At 44.0% G+C, this 24,731-nt stretch overlaps 1 protein-coding gene across 4 annotated transcripts in view; it reads right to left on the reverse strand.

Moving 5' to 3' along the window:
- Positions 1–24,731, reverse strand: part of GPR107 (G protein-coupled receptor 107) — a 148,119-nt gene that overhangs the window by 80,548 nt on the left and 42,840 nt on the right. For 2 of the 4 annotated variants that reach the window (XM_073600493.1, XM_073600494.1), the window contains exons 9-11: positions 24,330–24,463; positions 22,823–22,897; positions 14,677–14,752 (exon numbers count right to left, since the gene is read on the reverse strand). In XM_073600493.1, the coding sequence (XP_073456594.1) occupies positions 14,677–14,752; positions 22,823–22,897; positions 24,330–24,463 (285 nt within the window). The remainder of the gene's footprint in view (positions 1–14,676; positions 14,753–22,822; positions 22,898–24,329; positions 24,464–24,731) is intronic. The other 2 variants (XM_073600496.1, XM_073600495.1) reach the window with 1 other exon arrangement.

Below are 24,731 nucleotides of genomic sequence, written 5' to 3' on the forward strand. Positions count from 1 at the left end.
GTTCAGTGTTAATTATACTTCCTTAAAAGTATATTTTCTTCCTCCTTTAGCTTTATAAACAACCCTCCAAAATTAAGGAATATCTGTACTAAGAGGAATATGTGGACTGCAATTGCTAACCGCCTGAAAATGTTAGTTGCCTGGTGGTCTATAACTTCACTAATTTATGATACTCTGATCTAAAGCAAGTATGCAATCCACTTGCTGACCGCCTAACTTGGAAAATATGCCATTATGTATAAAATGTTTCTCTCAGGCGCTGGTCTTTCTGATAAAAGTGGTCCGAGCGGTGGATTCGCCACAGAATCACTTTTAGAAGCGGGGCAATTGGTAGCTCCGGGTAAACCGATCAGGTGCTGGCAGTGGCTGGGCATAGGGATGAACAAAGGAAAGATGGCCTCCGCTTATCTCTATGGCCTAGAAAGACTGGAGCGACATCATGAAGTCACTTCGAGCCCAATGTAAACCATGACTTTTTTTTTAATATATTTAACCGCTCAGTGTCTGCCAACCCTCTCCTCCAATCCCTGCACTGGCTCCCAATCACCCAGCGAATTTTTAAAAATACTAACCACAACATACAAAGCCATTCACAACTCTGCCCCGAGCTACATCACCAATCTTTTCTCCAAATATCACCCAAATCGACCTCTCCGCTCCTCTCAAGACCTCCTGCTTTCAAGCTCTCTCATCTCCTCCCATGCTCGTCTCCAGGATTTCTCCAGAGCCTCTCCTATCCTCTGGAACTCTCCTATCCTCTGGAACTCGCTACCTCCATCTATCCGGCTATTCCCTACTCTGGCTACCTTCAGGCGATCCCTGAAAACTCATCTCTTCAGGAAAGCCTATCACGTCTCCAACTAATCTTTTACCACTTCCACCAGCTCATTCCCCACAGTTACAACCTTTTGTACCACCTGCCCCACCCTATTAGATTGTAAGCTCTTCTGAGCAGGGCCCTCTTAATCCTCTTGTATTTTATTGTATTATAACTGTATTGTCTCCCTTTTATATTGTAAAGCGCTGCGTAAACTGTTGGCGCTATATAAATCCTGAATAATAATAATAATTATAACCAAAGGACACTTTTTTTGTTGATCTTTTGCTTTTAAAAGAGGTAGAGGAGAGATTTGGGGTCTTATAGAACCCAGATCTCTCCATAAAGAGAACCTGTCATGCTGTATTGTTATTGCAAGGGATGTTTACATTTCTTGTGATAGCACTAAAAGTGATCAAAACATTTTTTCTTTAAAAGGAACAGTGTAAAAATAAAAACAATGTAATAAAATAAATAATATTAATGTATTTTTCTTTTTTAAAGCACTGCAGTCCCCCTGTCCTTGCGTGCAGTGGTAAATGCATTCGTAGATCATGACCACATACACAGAAAACCGTGTTCGCACCACACATGTGAGGTATTGCCAGGAACGTCAGAGCAATAATTCTAGCACTAGATCTCTTCTGTAACTCTACATTGGTAACCTGTAAACGTTTTTAAACTGTCACCTATGGAGATTTTTAAGTACCATATGAGTACAAGCGTGTGCAATTTTAAAGCATGACATGTTAGGTATCTATTTTCTCGCGTATCATCTTGCATAAAAAAAAAAAAAAAAAAAATCAGGACATACATTTTTTTTTGTTTAAATACATTTAATTCATTCAGTGTATTTTTTTCCCAGAAAAATTGAGTTTGAAAAATCGTTGCTCAAAAATCGTGTTTAATAAAAAATTGCAATGACTGCAATTTTATTCTCTAGGGCCTCTACTAAAGAAAAAAATATATAATATTTGGGGGGTTCTGATTTTTACATGGAAGAGTGCCTGGTCAGCAAGCGGATAATGAAAATCAGAACAAAGTCAGGACTCAAAAAGCACTGCGTATTTTCAAGTAATCCTATGCACACTTGTTATACAATCTTACACAAGCCTAGCACATTTTTGTACAAAAACATTAATTCTTAAAGTGATTGTAAAGTCTTGTTTTAAAAAATAAATAAACATGTCATACTCTTCGGTGGCCGACTGGTGTCCATTCAGACACGGAGCCGCGGTTCAGCACTGCCCCCTCTCTCCTCTGACAAAATGACTTTAATTGACAGCTGTGGGAGCCAATGGCACCACTGCTGTGTCTCAGCCAATCAGGAGGGAGAGTCTCGGATGGCCGAGGCAGCCGTGCACATCGCTGGATAGAGATGGGCTCAGGTAAGTATAAGGGGGGCTGCTGTACACAGAAGGCCTTTTATCTTAATGCTTAGAAAGTATTGAGAAAAAACCTTCCGACTTTACAATCACTTTAAGCCTAGTACACACTGGCCGAATGTCGGGGGACATTGGCCGGTTCAACAAAAAACTGGGCGACATTCGGCCCACGTGTATGGCAGTCGATCTTACAGAAGCTGACCATTTATCTGACTTTTACCGGACGAGCATGCTGGAAAACTAGCAGCTGACTGGCTCCCAATCAGCGCTCTCAGCCAATGCCTGAGAGCGCTGACCGGAGTGTTCTGGTGGGGGTGGGATGGGCGTCCCCCTGCCAGAACACAATAGAACAGCAGGGAGATCACTTGCATAGTTAGTACAGTGGCTCCGACCTTAGCTGTCAGTTTATTTTGTTCAGCCCGCTGGGTTGAATACAAACAATAAAATAAACTAGTGGTGTGTACTAGGCTTTAGTTTGCCTGTACAGCAATGTTCAAGCATAGCCAAGTGCACCAAAAGCGATCTCTCTCTGGCCAGTCTCTTTCTTAATGGCAAAATGCCAAATACCTACTGTACTTGGTGTGCTTAAAGTGGTCAGTATTTTTATTTTTTAAACTTGAGCCTATTGGGTTTTTTTTTTTTTTTTTTACAGGGGAAGCATATAAACATATACAGAATATATAGGAATATAATATATAGATTAAGAAGGGGAATATATCTCCGATGTAGCGGAGAGCACACGTCCCATGACATGGCAGAAAGTATACATAATGAGTTGGATTGTTAACCTCTTCATGACAAGAGTAAAATAAAACACTGAACACAGTTTTGCAATTTTGACGCGTTAGTAAAACTGTGCACATCATCGTAATGACTTAAGTGTATCCAGGTGAATTATACCTTTGGATTTTTTTTCAGGACAAATTGGGCTTTCATTTAGTCGTAAATGGCAACGGATATCTCCTGATAATTTTTTTTATTAAAGGAAAACTGGAACAAGGATAGTAATACCAGTGATCTTACAATCTCATCTTGCTTTCATAGAAGCAGTCCCCCGCCAGATATGGTCACTGTATTCAGCCGAGTGATGTTTTCAACGTTGGTTGGGAATGGAGGGATATACTGTATGTCAGGGGTGCCCAACCTTTTGAAGAGCGAGGGCCACTTAGGCAACTTGGTAATCAGTCGTGGGCCACAATGAGCGGAGCGGGCAGATGACAGGCCTGTGTCCACTCTGCATATGCAGGGATGACACAGCCCACTGTACTCTATGGGCTCTCCAATCCTATCCGCCCAGACTGAAGGGGACAGATCCCCTTTGTTTTTATCGTGGATTGGACTGGAGGTTGGCGGGTACAAATAGACACAAGTCTGTTTACATCTGCTGCTCCATAGAGGTGAATAGAGGGTCCAACCGATCATTTGAATGGGGCCTAAGGTTGCTTTCACATTGATGTGCTGCAGTTTACCCACACTGCGGGTGCAGCGCAATGCACCTTTGGCTTTCCTGCAGGTTAGCTGCACTTTGCCATAGACTATTATATCCTGCAGGTGTAGTGCACTTTCAGAAGGCACACCAAACCCGCAAGTAATGACAGAAGTCTATGGCTCAGCACAGGTAACCTGCGGGTGCACTGTGCTGCACCTGTGGATCAGTTTGAAAGCAGCCCAGTAACCACTGCAGGGCAGATATGTCCATATATACACTGTGATTTTAGTAATAAACTTACCTTTAATGACAGACTTCCATTCAAGTATCGCCAGCTGTTGCTGTCTCAGGCGGGGTGTAATTGGTATCGCTCCCCCTGTGGCAGGAGCCAGCGCTGTACAGCCTTATGTCACTCTGCTCCGCACCTACTTGCTTCCTCTAGTGCCAGCTTCATTTAACACTGAAGCTCTGAGATGGCAGGTCAGCAACCTGCGATCTGGGCTTGCCATCCCAGAGCAGGAGGTCACAGGCCACATAAGAGGGCTCCGCGGGCCACCGGTGTATGTGCTGGAGCATTGTAGGACATCTATACCAACAGGTAAGAAGCTTAAAGTTGGTTTCATGGGTCTTACTGGCAAGAGATAGTTGGTATGTTAAAGTAAAAGCTTTGTCCAAATCCTCAGGAAAAACAGGAAATGCCCAGTTCGGTTCCCCAGGAGTCTGTGTATCTGGGCACACTGGGATGCAGACAGGGCAGGAGGAGATTATAAATTAAAGGTAGAGCATATAACCTCCATGCAAGACACCACAATCAAGGTACTAGAGTGGTTGCCTCTCTCGATATTGAGAAGGCTTTCGACTCCTTTCCTGTGAGATTCTGCGGAGAATGGGATTTCCCCTCGTATTCATTCACTGGTTAAAGACTATATATCGTTTGCCAACGGCTACCATTCGTTTAGGGGGCCGTCTGTCTCCTATTTTTGAACTCTCTAGGGGTACACGGCTGGGCTGGCTGGAGGAGAAGGTGGCCTTGTATGCAGACGACCTCCTCCTCTTTCTGAATGATGCTGGCTCCTCTTTGCAGGGGGCTTTGTCGGTCCTAGAAGAATTCTCTGTAGTGACGGGGCTCAGGGTTAATTGATCAAAGTCGCAACTGCTTGCTATTGATGCTGATGCTAAAAAAGAGGCCTCGGCTTCTCATCAATTACAATGGGTGGACGAATTTACCTACTTGGGGGTGCGTATTTCAGGGAACGTGACTGACTTCATTACACTGAACTTGTCCCCAGTAATCAACTCAGTAAAGCCACGCTGAAAGCATGGGAAAACCTCCCTCTATCCCTACTGGGTCGTATTAACCTCATCAAAATGAAAATTCTTCCCAAAGTTTACATATTTTTTTCGTAATTCCCCTCAATGGATCCCCAAATCATTCTTCTCCCAACTAAACAAAATGTTCTCTTCCTTTCTTGCGCCCTTGTTCGCAGTGGGGCCTAGCATTCCCGGACTGTCACAAATACTTCATTGCGGCTCAACTGGTCACTGCATTTTGGTGGCTTGTTCCAGATAGATCCAACTCGGCTTGGGCCATTGAGCCTGCGGTGTTGCGAACTGTGGAGGAGTTGTCGAATCTTCTTTTTGCGGGGTCCAAAGGCTCCATACGACCTAACCCCTTCCATGCGTACCACCCTTGGGGGCTGGTGGGAGGGCCTGGCCTGTGAAAAGTACTCTCTGACTGCTGTATCTCCGAACACTCCACTCTGGAACAATCCCATTCTACAGCACTTTCTTGAGATTCCAGACCCTGTCATATGGGCCAGGTACCATATTATGGCTCTCTCGGACATCACCTCAGACCTAACAATATTCTCCTTTGATCACGTAATATCTCATCACAATGCCCCACCCTCACACAAATTCAGATACCTGTTGTCCCATGCTTTCAGGGCTCGGTTCCCATCAGGTGAAAGGCAGATGGTGCAGTCCGATCTTGAGCGGATTTTGCGCTTTGATTGTTTAGAAAAACCCACCTTTGTGCTATATGCACATCTCCTCCGAGTCTCGTCTCCTGAACTGTCCAAGCTCTATCAGCAATGAGGCCGGGACGTTCCGGAGATGGACTCCAAGGACTGGGGAGATGCGTCGGACTTTCCATTTAAAATATTGGTTTCCTTAAGAGACCACCTCATTCAATACATAGGGCATATTTTACTGCCGCTGGCGTTGTGACCATACAACGGGGGACTTTATCCACATCTTCTGGTCCTGCTCAGTAATTACAGGTTTCTGGTCACAAATTCTAATGGAGGTGTACGATCTACTAAGTATCTCTATCGTTCCATCCCTAATAATATGCCTGCTGGGGCTGGTGGAGGACTTGGTGCCCAGGGTGGCTGAGAGAACCTTGTTGGGTCTCCTACTGTTCTATGTCAGGAAATCCATTGTCCTATGATGGAAGCGAAAGGCTCTTCCCTCTATGGGTCTATGGAAAACACTTGTTAACAATGTGATACCCCTCTATAGGGACACCTATATACATAGAGGCTGTCTGAAAAAACACGACAGAGTCTGGAGTAAGTGGTTAGCTGAACCCTCTACTGCTGCTGCAGATTAGGTGACCTCTCTGATGTATGATGGCTCTCCTTGACATCCTAATAGACCATTCCTTGATAGCAGGATCATTTAGGTGGGCTAGCAAGAGCCAGGATAGCCCATTGATGTTGATATACTATGGCAGTTGTCAATATTCTAATGGTTTTTGAAAATGTAAAGATATCGTGTAACCCCTGCATGGGTCCCTTTCCTGTTAATAGCCAGATGGTGGTTGTGCTGTTGTACGTCTGAATTGTCTATGTGTTTATTAAGAAAATAAAGTTTAAAAAAAAAAAAAAAAAAGGTAGAGCATATATTGGGGAAGCGTCCAGGAGCAGGAGTCTCACAGAGGATGTTGGGTTTATAGACAGATTTGGTTTATTTGGAACCAAATGGACAAAATGAGTGTCAAGTTGTTGATATGCAAACCGCTGCAATGGAAATGGGGGGGATTTTGCTGTAAGGTGAAAAGGTAAGTGTCACGGAACGTCCCACACTCCACTTGAGTGCTTCCGTCATATACCACTTCCTAAGTTCTGGAACACGAGTCCAATGGATCTGGCCATAGGAACCCCAAGAACTAGACAACACCAGTCTTGGAGTACATCAGAACTACCCTTTATTTGAGATCTCCCACACATTTATACACCAGGATGACTCAAAGCTAACCTAATTAACATGAGCTCCAATAGGAGTCGTCCCATCTCCTACATTGTATAGAGGACAATGTGAACAGCTCATTCAATTTACACACATTACCATAAACATCAACACAGGGTTAATTAGAACAAACAACAATGAGTTGAATACCCTTAGAACCTAGACTAAACTTATTTACATTAAACACATTATAGCTGACATCAGACAGGTGAGTGGAGTTGATGAAATTAGCATCTCCTCACAGTATGTGTCCCAACAGTATAATTCAGTCTTATCATTCTAATATGGCATATAACGGGTTCCAGAGTCTGTGTGTTTTGGGGGGACATGGAGCTGAATCCAACGTAACACCAACCCCAGGGTCCCCAGGCATACAGCTCACAGAGAGCACCATTCCCCCAAATGCTAGGGCCCATAATCAAAAGGCAACAGGCTTGCATACAGTCCTCTCAAACAGCCTCTGTCCCGTCTAGGTCTGTGACAGTAAGGAACTGGGATAAGTGACTCTTGTCATTTGCTGATATGCACACTCAGAAGTGTGACAGTGTGTGAATGCAGCTTACAGGGAAGAAGCCTTGATACTTTGGCTATTCAGCCTGACCGTCAAAAGTCAGCATGGCTCAAAAAAAAAAAAAGTAACGATAAAAAGAAAACCAACATAAAACCTTCAAGAAATCAAACCATCCCTGTCTGGCCTTATTCAAGAATGTAAACATTTAGGCAAGCTAACCAATAAAACATTTAAAATGACATTTTTAGCTTTGGTTTGTCTCAGAACACTAATAGGAATAATGGATCCACTTAATGGCTATTATGCAAACAAAATCGTAACATAAGCTGGCCATATGTGGGTCAAATCTTGGCCGGTTCAGCAGGAACTGGGCAAGATTTGAACCATGTATGGACGGGCTGAATGTACTCAAGTTGATAGATCGATCATGTCAGATTTTACATGCAATTATTGCTAGCGGCAGATATAGCTGCTAGCAATAATCACTGTGTTCCCCCTGCGAGGATGGCTTCCATCTCATAATCCTATATTCATAAGCAAGGCATCTTGGTGCTGCCAATCATTGCAAAGCAATTGCTAATTGTCTGCCCTGGCTGATTGACTCAGTTTACTGAAACCTGATCTAAATCACGTCTAAAGTGGCCATAACGGGAGTTATGGTTATTTGATTGATTGTACTCAATAGTTTTGATCAAATTGTACATTGATTAGATAATAAAATTGAAGTACGTGCATCTGCTGTACTTCCCAGGGCCTGGAGTCATCCTCAGACACAGCAAGTTAAACAGAATATTGTGCATAAATACATCTTTCAAAGGTTTACCCACATATTTTTGACAATTGAGGACTGAATAAATGGATTTTTAAAACAGCTTACCTGTAAAAATCCTTTTCTTGGAGTACATCACGGGACACAGAGCACCATAATAATGACTATATGGGTTATACGCTTACCTTTAGGTGATTGGACTCTGGCAACCAATAGTAAGACAGTTCCTCCCATATAACCCCTCCTATACCGTAAGTACCTCAGTTTTGTAGCAAGCAATGACGATCCCAGAAAGAGGGGAGGGACCTCTGTGTCCCGTGATGTACTTCAAGAAAAGGATTTTACAGGTAAGCTGTTTTAAAAATCAGTTTTTCTTTATCGTACATCACGGGACACAGAGTACCATAATAATGACTATATGGGATGTCCTAAAGCAATGCACCCGGGGGGGGGGAACACATTATCCCTAAGCATCGGGCCTGAGACTATAAAGCTGCCTGCAACACGCTGTGGCCAAAAACAGTCTCCTTTTGAGATCTCACATCCACCTGGTAAAACCTGGTGAACGTATGAACTGAAGACCAAGCGACCGCTTTGCAAACCTGAGCCATAGACACCTGTTGGCGTACTGCCCATGATGCACTAATCCCTCTAGTGGAGTGTGCTTTTAAATCCCAAGGTGGAACCCTGCACTTTAATCCATATGCCTGGATAATAGTCTGGCTAATCCACCTGGATATAGTTGAACTTGTTGCCGACTGTCCTTTCCTAGGACCTTCTGGCAAGACAAAAAATTTTGATCGCCCTTACCACATCCAGTGAGTGAAGCGACTTTTCCTCCCTAGTCTTAGGGTTTGGAAAAAAGGAAGGTAAAATGATATCCTGATTCAAATGAAATTTGGAAACCACCTTCGGTAGAAAATCCGGAAGAGGGCGCATGACCACTCTGTCCTGAAGAAGAATCATAAAAGGTTCTTTGCAAGAAAGGGCGGCCAATTCAGACACCCTTCTAGCCGATGTTATAGCTACCAAAAAAAATAATTTTCTGGTCAATAGGACAAAAGGAATATGCCTAATAGGTTCAAACAGTTGACTCTGTAAGGCTGACAGTACCAAATTTAGGTCCCAGGGACAAAAAGGTGGTTTAACCAGTGGCCTCAGGTGTGTTACTCCCTTGACAAAGGTTCGCACCAAGGAATGGGATGCAATCGGTCTTTGGAAAAAAAACGATAAGGCCGAAATCTGTCCCTTAATTGTCCCTAAAGTGAGCTGCAAGTCTACTCTTCCAATCGTATACCTACGAGGGTTCCATTTCCTCTCCTCACACCAAGAAATGTATGACTTCCAGACTCTATAATAGATAGCTCTAGAAACCGACTTTCTAGCGTTTATCAAGGTAGACAGGACTGAACCCATAATACCACGGTTTTTCAATAGTCTGGTCTCAATAGCCAAGCCATCAAATTCAGCAACCGTAAAGAAGGATGGAATATGGGTCCTTGAGACAACAGGTCTGGACGGCATGGAAAGACCAATGGGTCCCCTACTGCCAACTTCACAATCTCCAAGCACCAGGATCTCCGGGGCCACTAGAATCACTGGTCTTTGCTCCTCCTGTATTCTGCGTAATAAGTGCGACAGAATTTGGATCGGGGGAAAGGCATATAATCAGAGAATACTTTTCCCAAGGAACTACTAATGCGTCTATCCCGGCAGAAAGCGGATCCTTGATCCTGGAGACAAACCTGTCCAGCTTGGCTTGAGTCTGGATGCCAGCAGATCCACATCTGGGGTCCCCCAGTTTTGGCAGATCTGTAGAAAAACCTCGGGGTGCAGGGACCAGTTCCCTGGCAACAATTTCTGGTGACTTAGGAAATCTGCCTGCCAATTGTCCACCCCCGGGATAAACACTGCCGAAAGGAACGCCACATGTTTTTCTGCCCAAGTCAATATATGGTTTACCTCCCTCTGGGCTGCCTGACTCCTGGTACCTCCCTCGTGGTTGATATATGCCACCACTGTGGAGTTGTCGGACTCGACTCTGACAGGAAGATCCTGCAATCTGGATGTCCAGAATCGCAGAGCCAGACGAGCTGCCCGAATCTCCAATAGATTGATGGCCAGGGTCCTTTCTGTCTGGGACCATATTCCCTGAACAGACGCTTCCTCTAGGACTGCTCCCCAGCCGAGAAGACTGGCGTCTGTGGTTACAACTTTCCAGGCTACCAGTGGGAAAGATTTCCCTCTTTTCAAGTTGCTGGTTCTTAACCACCAAGAGAGGTTCCATAGAACCTGTGGAGATAGAACCATAGGCTGATCCAAGGTTCGAGCCGACTTGTCCCAGGCCTTTAGAATACTGTTCTGGAACACTCTGGAGTGGAACTGTGCATATGGCACTGCGCTGAAGGATGACACCATCTTGCCCAGTAACCTCATGCACAGGCAAATAGAAGGTGTTAGTTCTTGTTTCACCTTCTGTACAAGTTCCACTATGGAGGCGACCTTTAAGGGAGGAAGAAACACCTTTTCTTGGGCGGTGTCCAAGACCAGACCCAGATACACCAAGGCTTGGGTCGGACAAAGAGCTGACTTGTCCACATTTAGAATCCAACCTAGGCGTTGTAAAACCCGTACTGTTTTTGACACGTTTTGAACCAGTATGGGGCGAGAGCATTCCCTTAGAAGAAGATCGTCCAGATATCCTACTACGGAGACCTTCTGAGACCTTAGGAAAGCCAACACTGGGGCCAGAATCTTTGTGAAGACCCTTGAGGTCCAAAATGGGCCTTACTTCCCCATTTGGTTTTCGGCACGGTGAATAGGTTTGAGTAAAACCCCTTGAATCTTTCCTTGTGAGGAACCTTTACAATTACCCCCTGCATCAGCAGATGCTGTAAAGCTGGGAATAGGCATCTTCTTTTCTCTGTATCCAACGGAACCCTTGAGTACAGAAACTGATTCGGGGGGATCTCCCGGAACTCTATTCTGTAACCGTATTTTACAGTGGAAATTACCCATCTGTCTTGAACCAGTTCTTCCCAGGCCTCCCCAAACAGCCGAAGCCTGCCCCCCCCTCCCCCCCCGTGAGAGCGGGGGCACCCCTTCACAAGGTAGACTTGGAGCTGGGCTTGGGTGGCTTTTGGGTCCAGGGTTTCTTCTGACCCTGGGGTCTTTTAAAGCCAGACGGCTGAGGCCATCGATACCGCTTAGGGGAAGAAGCACTAGGTCCTGGAGCATTGGGAATTTTATAAGAGGGTTGCTTCCCTTTCTTTTTAATAGGGAGTAGGGCACTCTTTCCTCCAGAGATCTTTTGGATATATTTATATATTTTTCGCCAAACAAGCGCTCTCCATGGAATGGAAAAGCTGCAAGTAGCCTTTTACATGGCGTCTCAACAGACCAGTTCTTTAGCCACAAGACTCTGCGCATATGGATTGACAGGAACGCAAAACGAGACATCTGTTGAACTGAGTCCTTCAATGCGTCTACTGCAAAACATAAGGCATGAGGAATCTCCGACAATTCCTCAGCAGATTCCCCCTGGCAAGGTAGGTACTTTACCAACCTTTTAAAGCGATCCTTTAGGGATTGACAAATCCCAATAGCTGCAACTGCTGGCTGAACTGCTGCACCAGCCACCGAAAAGGAGGCTTTTAATAAGGACTCTAGCTTCTTATCAGCCGCATCCTTAAATACCTGGGCATTATCCACTGGACAGGTTAAACTTTTATTTACTGAAGATATGGCAGTGTCCACCAAAGGTGTCCCCCCATTTCTTCCTGAACTTCTCCTCCATAGGATATAAGACAGAAAACCTTTTTGGAGGCAAGTATATCCTGTCAGGGTGCTACCAGTCCGCGTAAACCACCTGCTCCAGTAATGGATGCAAAGGGAACGCTTGGGAACTTTGCTGAGGTCGCAAAGATCCCAAAGTAGAACAGGAGAGTCCAGACTCCTGAACCGGGGGAAACTTAAACCCAATTCGTACCATCTCATTTAGAGACTGGATAAACAATTTTTGGGAATGGGAGGCTGAAATTGGCTCTTCAGAGCCAGAGTCCTCAGCCGAGGATTCTTCAGCCTCTACTTCCTCCTGGTCTTTTATGACCACCTCTTCCAAATCCTCCGCCCATTCTGGTTCCAGACCACCTGGACCCATCTGGCTATAAGAGTCCTGGTGCTCTAGTGACTTACCACTTGGCCCAGGCTCAAGGGAGGGAGATCTATTACGCTTCCATCCCTCCTGTGTTACAGAAGCAATCCTGCCAGCTATTTTGCCCAAGGCCTGCTAAGGCAGATGCCAAATCACCCTTTGTAACATAAGCCAAGGCAGGTATATTGGCAGTGGCCACTATGCCTGACAAATGCAATGGCTCAGCCAGGCCAGATGCCGCAGGTCTTTCTGGAGAAACTGAGGCTGTATCAGCATGGGGTTGGTCTCCTGTTTTTGGAGGAGGGACGCTTACCCCTGTGCTTGCCTTGTTCCCTATACCTCTTTTTCTGGAAGACATTGCTTACACACGAGGAAGAAAAGGAGTACTCCCCACAAACTATAACCAGCCTTTAACCTGTCACCACTGTGTCCAAGACCACCAGACTCACGTGCCCAAATATCGCTCTGTGTTGTCCACGCGTACGACAGGAGCTCCATCCCTATAAAGCTTTAGCTTGAGAGTGTGCGCGCGCATCAGCGATCAGCGCACACCAGCGCGAGCCAGTACTCAAAAATGCGCCCCAAAACTGGCCATCTGTAATCCCAGACACAGGCTTAAGGTTTACCAGCAGTTTCAAAGGGAAATACACACACATTATATATATATATATATATATATATATATATATATATATATATATATATATATATATATATATATATATATGTATATGTATATGTATATATATAAAAATCACAAAGGGAGTACTCACCACCCCAGGCAGCAGGGCCTGTCTTACCAGGCCCAATTTTCCCCCATCACGGCGGGTAAGGACCTTCAGGGACCGGGTCCCCCATATATTGGGGTCCACACCCCTGGACCTGTAAAGAACCCTTTCTGGTTTACCTTGGGCAAGATTGACCAGGAATACCAACTTAACAAGGGTCCAGCGCCTATATAGGACACATTACAAGCAATACCTCCTTCTTGAACCGAGGTTCGGGTACCATCCACTTTAGCTTTGTTATGCCATCCGAATGGATCCGATTATAACGTCCTCAGTGGGACATTTTTTAAAGAAATTTGAAGAGCTTCAACAGCCATGACCACCACCTTCAAGACACTGGCGAAAAAACTGAGGTACTTCCGGTATAGGATGGGGCTATATGGGAGGAACCGTCTTACTATTGGTTGCCAGTGTCCAATCACCTAAAAAGTAAGCGTATAACCCATATAGTCATTATTATGGTGCTCTGTGTCCCGTGATGTACGATAAAGAAATTCAGATTCCTACATGTCAAATATTGACAGGTTCTCTTTAAGTAAACCTGCTCGGTTATAATAATGTAAGGCTTACGTAGCGGAGCCTTGCATTAAAGCAGAGTTCCAGGCATTTCTGTGTTTATTAAAAGTCAGCAGCTACAAAAATTGTAGCTGCTGACTTTCAATACACAGACACTTACCTGTCCCACAATCCAGCGAAGCGGCCGCTCTTAGCCTCGGTTCTCTTCCCCGCCTCTCCCCGGCATCACTAGTGTGGGCACCCAACTGACAGCTTGCGGCTTCACAGCCGGGTGCGCAAGTCATGCTGCGCATTCTGAATGGCCGGGCAATCTTCTGGGACCTGTCCCAGGAGATTGCAGGGAGGGAGGGGAGAGAACTTCCGCTCGAGTCGCCTAGGCAGTGAAAGGGGAAGTGGGAGCTGGTTACCTGTCAAAACCAGGTACCCACTCCCAACCCCCAAAAAAACCACATGCCAAATGTCAGGGGGTCAGGAGTCCATAAAGCGAAAGTTCCACTTTTAGTTGGAACGCCACTTTAACCCAGTTGTAACTGGTTCAGTATAACTAAAATTTATGTGGGCTGCCCTGCAAGTCAACTTCATTCGTTTTCAGACATCTTTTATTTCTTACTGGTTAATGAAAGAAATAGGCATCTGATCATTCTTTGATAACTTGATAAAAAAAGGATAGCCATTAATTCCAGAATTGAATGGGTTGCAAAAGCATTGATACACAGCCAAGGGCAGCCTGGCACTATATTTTACTGGCAGAGATGTAGTTTATTCTAGGGGGGCTTGGGGTAATTTAAATACAGAACGTGTCCTTTAATGACTATAACACAGTGATGGCGAACCTTGGCACCCCAGATGTTTTGGAACTACATTTACCATGATGCTGAACTCCACTGCAGAGTGCATTAGCATCATGGGAAATGTAGTTCCAAAACATCTGGGGTGCCATGGTTCACCATCAATGCTTTAATGGCATCAAACCCTTGAGCAAAACCTGGGCTGAGCTTACTCGAAACATTAGGAAAAATCAAATAGAGTAAAACAGTTTTGTTAATAGGACCTTACCGCATGGAACACCAATGACAGTGACTTGGTGAAGGGTAGAGCAGCCATTAGCCAATGGATCTTGAATACATCACTCCTATAGCAGAAATAAGCATGATTATTCCTCTCCTTTACACACAAACATTTGGGTATATATCTTTACAATGTATATAAATGGAGCCTGTTACATGAAAGTGCCTGAAAGATCCCTGTGATGCCCACAGCAACCAAATTGTTACTAAAGCCTGGTACACACATTCAGTTTTGTTTCGTTGAACCCAGCGGGCTAAACATAAACTAATATCACTGTACTAAGAAATGTTAGTGCAGCGATCTCTCCCACTGTGCCTTTGTGTTCTGACAGACCTTTTTGCGCTCCATAAAATTGCCAAGACAGGAGATGCTTAAATTCCCCTCTAACAATAGACGAACTAGCTAGATCCAGTAAAGCACCAGGTCTAGATGGCCTTGAAGCCGATATTTACAAAGGTTATGGGGAAGTGTTGCTACCCAAGCTATTAGCCATTTTGAATGAGGCCTAGGAGTTGCATCAACTTCCGGAATCAATGAACATTAGTATTAATGCCTTACCGAAACCAGGGAAGGACAAGCTTACCATGAGTGGTAACGACCCATCTCATTACTAAACTCAGATGTTAAACTCCTGGCCAAAGTTTTAGCAAATTGATTTGGCAAGGTCATCCAGCAATTATATTTTCTTGCTGCACAACTACAGCATTTTCCAAGATGGGGTATTGCTAATGTATCTGATCCCTTCCAGGCTATTTTATTGTCTCAAGATTCTAAATACCATCCCTAGGCCTAGCTGGAGGACGGCGGGGTTCGGAACACCTCTCGGTACCCCTCACTGATGTTAATGAATAAAGTGTGGGATGAGATGAAAAAGATCCAAGTAGGCACCCATATAGGAGGAGGGGCACTTTGAGGAATAAAGTTACAGGGCTTTGACCATAGGTAACTTTTTTCAATACCTGCAGCTACAGCATGCACTTTTAGCGCAGTCCAAACTGACCAATTTGAGTTTGACTCCTACTCCACTAATAGATTTGTTTGCCACTACCACCACCAAGGGTTCAATATCCTCTCTTTATAGGTTGTTGCTGGATAACTTGCTGGCCAATCTTTAGCTGCCTAGAAGGATAGAGTGGGAAAAGGATACGGGTGGGGCTAAATGAAGAGACTTGGGAAGGCTGTTCTAGAGCAAGTCTTATTAGTTGCCCTCTTGCTTACGCAATGACTATTCCAACTTTTTGTGATACAGAGTTTATAGAATGCCCCAGAAGCTTTACCAATTGAACCATAGGAGGAGTCCTAACTACCCACGATGCCATGGTTCCGCGTCTGACTGTTGCACATGCTATGGAGATGCCCCAAACTATTTTGCTATTGGCATCTCATAATGGACACTATAAAGAAGACATTTCAGGCCAATCTGAATAAATGACCCCTGACATTAGGTTTTCTAGATGAAGAAGCCTATACACCACAAGCTAGAACTGCTATTACTAGATTGTTGTTCCTGGCATGTAAATCTGTCACCTAAAAGTGGCTCTCCTCTCTCCCTCCAACGCCAGAGGATTGGCATACACAGGTCAATTCCACTCTGCTTAAAGAGCGGTATATCATGCAACAAAGGGGCACCCATCGCAAATTTGATAAATTATGGGAACCACGGTTACAGACCCCTGGCCTTGGTCCACTATCCCTAGTGTCCTTACGGATATTTCAAGGTTACCTTTTTGATAGTTTTACTTTGCGTCCTGCCATGTGCCTATAATTTCTTATCTGCTATAGTCACTCAGCATGTGTAACCAGTGGGCTTGATTCTAACAATAGTGCACTCTAAGGCATGTTATACTTCTGACCAATTCTTAATTCTACTTGGTTGAGACAGTGATACTTTTCCCTTAAAGTGGTAGTAAAGCTTCTTAAAAAAAAAAAAAAAAAAAAAGTTTTACCCTACAAGGTAATAGTATAATGTGCTAGCATGCATCGCATACTAACACATTATGAAATACCTTAAAATTAAGCTTTCCAGCAGCGCGCTGTCAGCACTGACAGGGCTTCTTAAACACAATCTTGTTTTCTGGGTCCGTAGGCTTTGGCCATCTGATTGGCAGAGCTGCGATGACGTCACTCTCATGCGCGGGATCCCTGGGCACGGCACAGAACTCTGAAAGAACGGCAAGGGTATGCTGTTCCTTCAGAGCACATGCGTCTGTGACGTTACCGGCTGCTGCTTGCTGGACAATTTCCTAAATGGTGCATGTTAAGGAGATATTCATTTTACCTATAGGTAAGCTTTATTATAAGCTTACCTGTAGGCAATAGACAAAACAAGTTTACTACCACTTTAAATATTTTTGAGATGTCTTCGTAGTTTTATTCCTTTCTTTTCGTAAGAAGAGCGGAGTGAGCAGTGTTATGTATAACTTTAGCATATATACAGGTGCATCTCAAAATTAGAATATTAAAAAGTTAATTTAATTAAGTAATTTAATTCAAAAAGGGAAACTCATATTTTATATAGATGCGTTACACACAGAGTGATATATTTCAAGCATTCCTTTCTTTTAATTTGAATGATTATGGCTTACAGCTAGTGAAAACCCAAAATTCAGTATCTCAGAAAATTAGAATATTACATAAGACCAATGATAAAAAAAAAAAAAAAAAAAAGGATTTTTAATAAAGAAATGTTGGCTTACTGAAAAGTATGTCCATGCACAATGTAGTACGCACTCAATACTTGGTCGGGGCTCCTTTTGCATGAATTACTGCATCAATGCGGTGTGGCATGGAGGCGATCAGCCTGTGGCACTGTTGAGGTTTTATGGAAGCCCAGGTTTCTTTGATAGCGGCAAAAACAAAGGGGAAGGCGCAAACCCCACGTAAACACTGAATTTTTTTAATATAAAAAGCAACCAATAAAATGCATACTCACAAAGGTGCATAAGTATACAGCAAGTACATAGAAGGATGGCATGAGGTAGAACATCCAAGTGTTTCTGCGGCCTCACATATGCACGCTAATGCATTTCAGGGGCGCACCCCTTTCGGCAGGGCCAAGCTGTACCGTAAGAATGGGGTGCGCCCCCGAAACACATTCACGTGCATATGTGAGGCCGCAGAAACACTTAGATGTTCTACCTCACGTCATCCTATGTACTAACTGTATACTTATGCACCTTTGTGAGTATGCATTTTATTGGTTGCTTTTTATATCATTAAGTTTTTACTTGAACGATACCATGATCATTAAACCAGGTATTGGTACTTTTGGCAGCGTGGGCAGGTGTCAAATCCTGCTGGAAAACGAAATCAGCATCTTCATAAAGCTGGTCAACATGGAGTGCTCTAGAACTTCCTGGTAGAGGGCTGCGCTGACCTTGGACTTGATAAAACACAGTAGACCAACACCAGCAGATGACAATGGCTTCCCAAATCATCACAGCCATGTCATCTGCTGGTGTTGGTCCATTGTGTTTTATCAAGTCCAAAGTCAGCGCAGCCCTCTACCAAGAAATTCTAGAGCACTTCATGCTTCCTTTCATTTTCCAGCAGGACTTGGCACCTGTCCACACTGCCAAAAGTACCAATACCTGGTTTAATGATCATGGTATCACTGTGCTTGATTGAACAGCAAACACGCCTGACCTAAACCCCATAGAAAATCTGTGGGGTATTGTCAAGAGGAAGATTAGACATCAAACCCAACAATGCAGATGAGCTGTAGGCCGCTATTAAAGCAACCTGGGCTTTCATAACACCTCAGCGGTGCCACAGGCTGATCACCTCCATGCCACGCCTCACTGAAGCAGTAATTCATGCAAAAGGAGCCCCGACCAAGTATTGAGTGCATACTATACTGTACATGGTCATACGTTTCAGTAAGCCAACATTCCTCTATTAAAAATCCTTTTTTTATTGGTCTTGTGTAATATTCTAATTTTCTGAGATACTGAATTTTGGGTTTTCACTAGCTGTAAGCCATAATCATCAAAATTGAAAGAAAGAAATGCTTGAAACATATCAGTCTGTGTGTAATGAATCTATAATATATACGAGTTTCACCTTTTGAATTTAATTACTTAAGTGTGTGTGTGTGTGTGTGTGTGTGTGTGTGTGTGTGTGTGTGTGTGTGTGTGTGTGTGTGTGTGTTATAAATGTGAACTTGAGTTTTAAAATAAGGCCATTGTATTTTGCGGCCCTTTAAGATTCTCCCTAATAAAGGCAAGTGAAGCACAAATAGATAATCTGTTAAATGAGGCTGTACAGTTATCCGATTTATCTTCAGAGGCACCAAGGATGAGAGTCACAGGGATTATAGAAGGCAATTCTAATATTATCAAAAGCAGCCAATGCTACTGCAGAACAAAAGCCCCTTTCTGAGAAAAGATGCTCAATTAAAATTATCATTTTATTATCAACATGCCCCTACCATCCCCCCTCCCTTTTTTCCCCCTGAAGTATTCCAAAAACATCAAATTGCTAAATAATTTCATGGCTGCAATATCATATGGACCCAATACATATGCTCTGTTCTCCCCACCGTTCTACAGAATAGAACAGACACTTCCCTCCACCTATTATATTCCTTGTGAACGGCATCCCAACGCACCTTTTCCAAGCACCTACACTGCAGTGTACCGCAATGCTGTGCTGATCAAAGTTGCCACAGAGCCTGGCTGGATGCACACAGTCCCTCGTGAGGTATCACGTCTTTAGGATCCTGCTATGAGACTAAACTACCTAAAACCTTGGGTGCAGACCTTACTGAAGTGTGAAGATGGCGACATCCTGATACCAAAGTTTTCTCCAGTTTTTCCTCATCCCATCAGACAGCTTCCCGTATCGATTTGGCGTTTGCCAATTTATCTCTTCTGGCAGATGCCCAGGAGGTCAAGTATCTTCCCCAGTGGCCTCTCGGGCCATGGGCCATTATAGCTTACCTTGAGGGTAAGTCAGACATGCAACACGTCCTTGGGGCGCCTAGGTACCCAGTGGCTCTCTTATCCAGGTACCTCTGAGACATTTCTGTCTTTCCTGGAGGACTATTGGAGGCAGAATGCCTCACCAACTATCACTTGGGATGTCTTCAAGGCTTGTGCAAGGGGTCTCTACATTTCGGCTATTGCTGCGGTTCAGAAGGACTGGGTGGTGCTAATGCACTACAGGACCGGGTGGCTACTGGCTACTCATACATATGCTATTGATCCCACCCCTGCCAATTTTGATGCCCTTATGGCTTCTGGAAAAGATCTTCATTTACATATGACTGAGGTCACGAGATTGGATATGTGCAAGAGTATACAAATGTTTTTTGAGTGGGGGACAGAAACGGGAGGTTCCTGGCCGGTGCAGCATGATATACCACTCACCATTATCCTGGAAATTAAAATAAATGGAGGTTTGGTAGTGACCTCATTAGAAGATATACTTAATGAGTTCAGGTCCTTCAATTGTAGTCTTTACCCCTTTTCTTTTGTCACTGAACTACAACCCGGTGGATATGCACCCTCTTTTGGATACAGTAGCCCTGGGTTGGCTCTCCGATACAGAGAGGAAATGTTTGGTAAGGCTCATTACTCCTGAGGAGGTTCTTTTGTCCATTAATTCCTTCCCGAGTGGTAAGGCCCCAGGCCCGGACAGCCTCCCCACAGAATTTTACAAGACCCATAGTGCACAACTGGCTCCCCGATTAGCTGCCCTATTGACAGGTTGTCTGGCGGACGATACCCTTCCCTCCTCCATGAGTGAAGCTCATATTATATTTATTCACAAGTCCCAAAGACCCAGCTCTATGTGCCTTTTACAGGCCCATTGCGTTATTAAACTTGGATTTCAAAATCCTTACTAAGCTTCTTACACATAGACCAACATCCTCCCTACAGTCAGACTCAGATCAAACATGTTTTACGTCTGGTAAATATACGGACAAATACTTGTAGACTCCTCACTAACATACATGTCTCCCCCACACCAACCAGGGCACACGGTAACTGCATCCCTAGATATAGAAAAAGCGTATGACACAGTTGAAAGGAAGTACTTGTGGGAGGTCCTGAGGAGTATGGGTTTTCCACTCATCTTTATTCAATGGTTGCGTACCTTACACAAAAACCCCTCTGCACTTATCAAATTGGGAGGTCGCCTATCAGAATCTTTTTCACTCCGCAGGGGCACGTGGCAGGGATTACCCTCGCTCGCCGGCTCTTTTCTTTATCGCTGTGGAACCGATAGCGGAGACTCTCTGCAGTTCCAAAGAGATGAAAGGCCTTCATATTGGCTTGCTGGAGGAGAGGGTGGCCCTGTACGCTGACGAACTACTCCTCTTTCTTATTGACTCGGGTCCCTCTCCAGGGAGTGCTCCCCGGATTCTCAATGCCTTCTCAGAGGTTACAGGCCTCTGGGTGAACTGGACGAAGTCTCAGATTATTTACCTGTTGACCCTGCGGTCAGGGCGAGTGCCCCACCTGATGTCTCTCTACAATAGGTAGACACTTTTAAGTGTCTAGGTATTGTAATTTCTCAATCTGCTATTGAATATGTAGAGTTGAATTTGTTACCAACACTGGTCATTGTTAAGGCACAGCTTAAGGCATGGGAGAACTTGCCACTGTTACTATTAGGTGGCATAAATCTTGTAAAAATGAAATCTTGCCCAAATTCACTTATTTATTTATTTTGTAACTCTCCCCAATGGATACCTAAAAAGTATTTTTCTACTCTTAATCAACTTTTGGTATCTTTTCTGTGGGGCACCAGTCCAGCCCAGTACAAACTACCTACTTTAATGAGACCTTCCTCACAGGGGGGCCTTGCCATGCCCGACTGTTTTAAATACTTCTTAGCCTCGAAATTAGTTACAGCCTACTGGTGGCTATGCTCTGATATTTTTAATACTGCAAAGGTTCTGGAAGCAGCAGTGCTCTCACCTATGGAAGTCCTTCAATTATTGCTCTATCGTGGGAATAATGCCCCATACCAATTGACGCCTCCTATGCTTACCACCCTTAAGGCTTGGAAAGTGGGCTTGGGCTTGGAGCAGGGTACTTCCAAGCAGATTCCCCCGAACACTACCTTATGGATTAATCCTACCTTGCTTCATTTCTTTTTGTCTCCCAGATCCCCAAGCTTGGACCAAATTCCATATAAAAGCATGATCACATATTATGTATCAAGGTAAATTGATTTAATTCCCTAATATTTGCTCAATATAAAATGTCCCACTCTCCTACTATTTTAGATATTGGCAACTATCCCATGCCTTTAGCAGCCAATTTCCTGATTCTTCAGTGTGCCTCTCCATGTCGACTCTCGAGGAGACTGTGCGGACTGACTGTTCAAAAAACCTATGTCGGTCCTCTATAATCACCTATACTCAGTTATATTCAGGGAGTCGTCAGCTCTTTGAAATAAATGGCTAGTAGATATTTCTGGATCTTGAAGGGGATGATTGGTCAGATATATGGGACCCTATCCCTTAGGGACCGTCTTATGCAATTTACAGTAGTACACTGAGCCTACGATATGCCATACAGAGTGCATAAAATGGTTCCTAATGCACCACCCAATAGTTGGAGATGCTCTCACTCTAGAGGGGACTTCGATCACATTTTATGGTCATGCCCAGTCATCGCACATTATTTTTTTTGGGGGGGGGTTAGGGGCAGTGGCTCATGTCACAAAGGATCTCCGGACAAGACCTTTCTCCCGCCTTACCTGTCTGCCTACTGGGATTGGTTGAAGAGCTGGCCCCTACAGTGGCGGAACGGACGTTGTTGGGACGCCTCCTGTTTTATACAGGGAAAGCCATAACTCTGGCCTGGAAGAAACCTGCCCCTCCAACAGTTTCAGCCTGAATGAAACTGGTCAACTCTGCCATACCTCTCTATAAGGAAACCTACTATAATAGAAGTTGTTTAAGAAGTTTAACAAAAAATCTGGGGTAAATGGCTTAAAGATGACTCTACAGCACGCGTCTGAGGTTTCTCATTAAGGGTTAAAATCCTGTTTCCTTGTTCTACTCAGCCGTCTTAATACAGTGGAAGGGTAAGCAGGGCTAGGTCGGCCTACTGGGGTTGTTTTTTTCTGTATGATATACATTCAAGTATTAGGGTGAGCCACTCACACACACACACACCTGGAGTTGTTTTCTATTTCTTTTTTTTGTTGTGGGCGGCCGCACGGGGCTCCGGCGGTCTGCCTAAGGTTACCCCTGCGTTGGTGAGGTTTGCGTTTATTAAAAAAAAAATAAATAAATTGTTAGTCATTTATGTAACGTCCATCTAAATCTAGTAATCCATCTAACATTACTCTCAAAAAAATCCTCAAAAATGTGAAAACCTGCCGATTGAGCTTTGGGCAGTTAGCCATCGATTTTGGACACCTGGTATTAAAAGAAGTATGGGATTTGCTTTTTTTTAATCATTTTTTTTTAATCATACTTACCTAGCTAGATGCAGCATCAGTCTGATCCTGCGTCTGTCCCCTGCTGGCTCTAAGGCTGATAACCGAGCAATCAAACACCGCTGATTGCTCGGTTCTCACACCTTCGTGAGCAGAGAGCCGGTGACTGCATTCACTGGCTCTATGCTCTGCCCCCCCCATGCTCACTTGAGTGCTGGGCTGCGGAGGGGGAGGGGAGCAGCCGACAGGCTCTTACCGACTCACGGAGAGGCTGAGCCAGGTGCTGGTCCAGGCATGTGGACAGATCCCGACCATATGGTCAAAATCCTTACTAAGCCTGGACTGGCTCTGTGATGTCAGCCCACTGTCTGCTGCAAATGGGTCACAGGAGTGCAAAATGAACTGCACTCCTGTGATCTACAGGAGAAGTTCAGTCAAATGAGCTTTGGCTATACTTCTCCTTTACCGTTTGTGTTCCAAAAATGTCCTAGTAATCAAATTCATGGAAATCACTTGATTTCACCAACTTAAACTGAACCACAGACACCTCTATTTTCCACAAATAAAACAGGACATAGACGTGCATGCAGACACGTAGTTTGAGTGGGATAAGGAGGGCCAACACTGTATCATCAATGTGACCATTATAGTGCCTATACTATACCCAATATAAAGACTGTCTATGTTTATAAAATAGCTACACATGAGGTCTAAACTTTGAGCAAGGTTGGCAAGGGATCTTATGTTGCTTCGTTTTAGGATTAAAAAAAAAAAAAAAAAAAAAAAAAAAAAAGAAAAGAAAAGAAAATTTGATAAATATACTGGGTGCACTAAAATTTTGCCACCCGTGCTGCGCGGGAGTGACTTCATCGTGGATTTGGCCAGTCCACACAGCAAGAAGGGTGAAGCTGGAAACCCCTACAGCGTCGACGTTGGAAGAGCTTTGTTTTAAGGTAAGTTTCACATAATGTGCTAGTATGCAATGCATGTCATGAATTTACCAATATCGTCATTTGCCTCATGCAAAGTCCCAATTTTCTTTCCCCCTCTTCAATTACCACTCACCTATTTAGATATCAGAAAAACTCCCTGCTAAATTCTGTCACATTTTGAAAAGGGAGAAAAACAGCACTGCATTGGCTGTTAAAGTTCCCAAAACCATGTGCCATGTTACTTCCTAGCTCCAGCCCCTTGTTCTACTTTCATTCTGCATTTATATAAATGAGAAGCTTATTCCACACCTGCGTTTCCGAAGGATGTGAACCCAGACAAGGCCAGCAAGGAAAAAGAAGAGAGCCATTGAGATGTACAGCTTGGGTAAAGGGATTTCATCTGCAGACAGGAAACTATCAGGGTTTCGTTCTATGATATCGATCTGCAAAAAAAATAAAGAAGCAGAAATAAATAAATAAATAAAATAAAGGCTAATAAGTAAAAAGCTCTGTCTTTTTAACAATGCTTCTAAAAATCTGGACTCGAATATCTGCCCATATAGCTTAAAGTGGTACTAAAGGAAAAAGTAAAAAATCATATATGATGCAGTTTTGTCAATCGTATTAACTAGGGTTGCACCGATACTAATAACGGTACCGATATCGAGTACTTGCACAAGTATTAGTATTCGTGCACATGCACCGATACCT

This window comes from Aquarana catesbeiana, linkage group LG09, assembly GCF_042186555.1.
Source record: "Aquarana catesbeiana isolate 2022-GZ linkage group LG09, ASM4218655v1, whole genome shotgun sequence".
Classification (NCBI taxonomy): domain Eukaryota; kingdom Metazoa; phylum Chordata; class Amphibia; order Anura; family Ranidae; genus Aquarana; species Aquarana catesbeiana.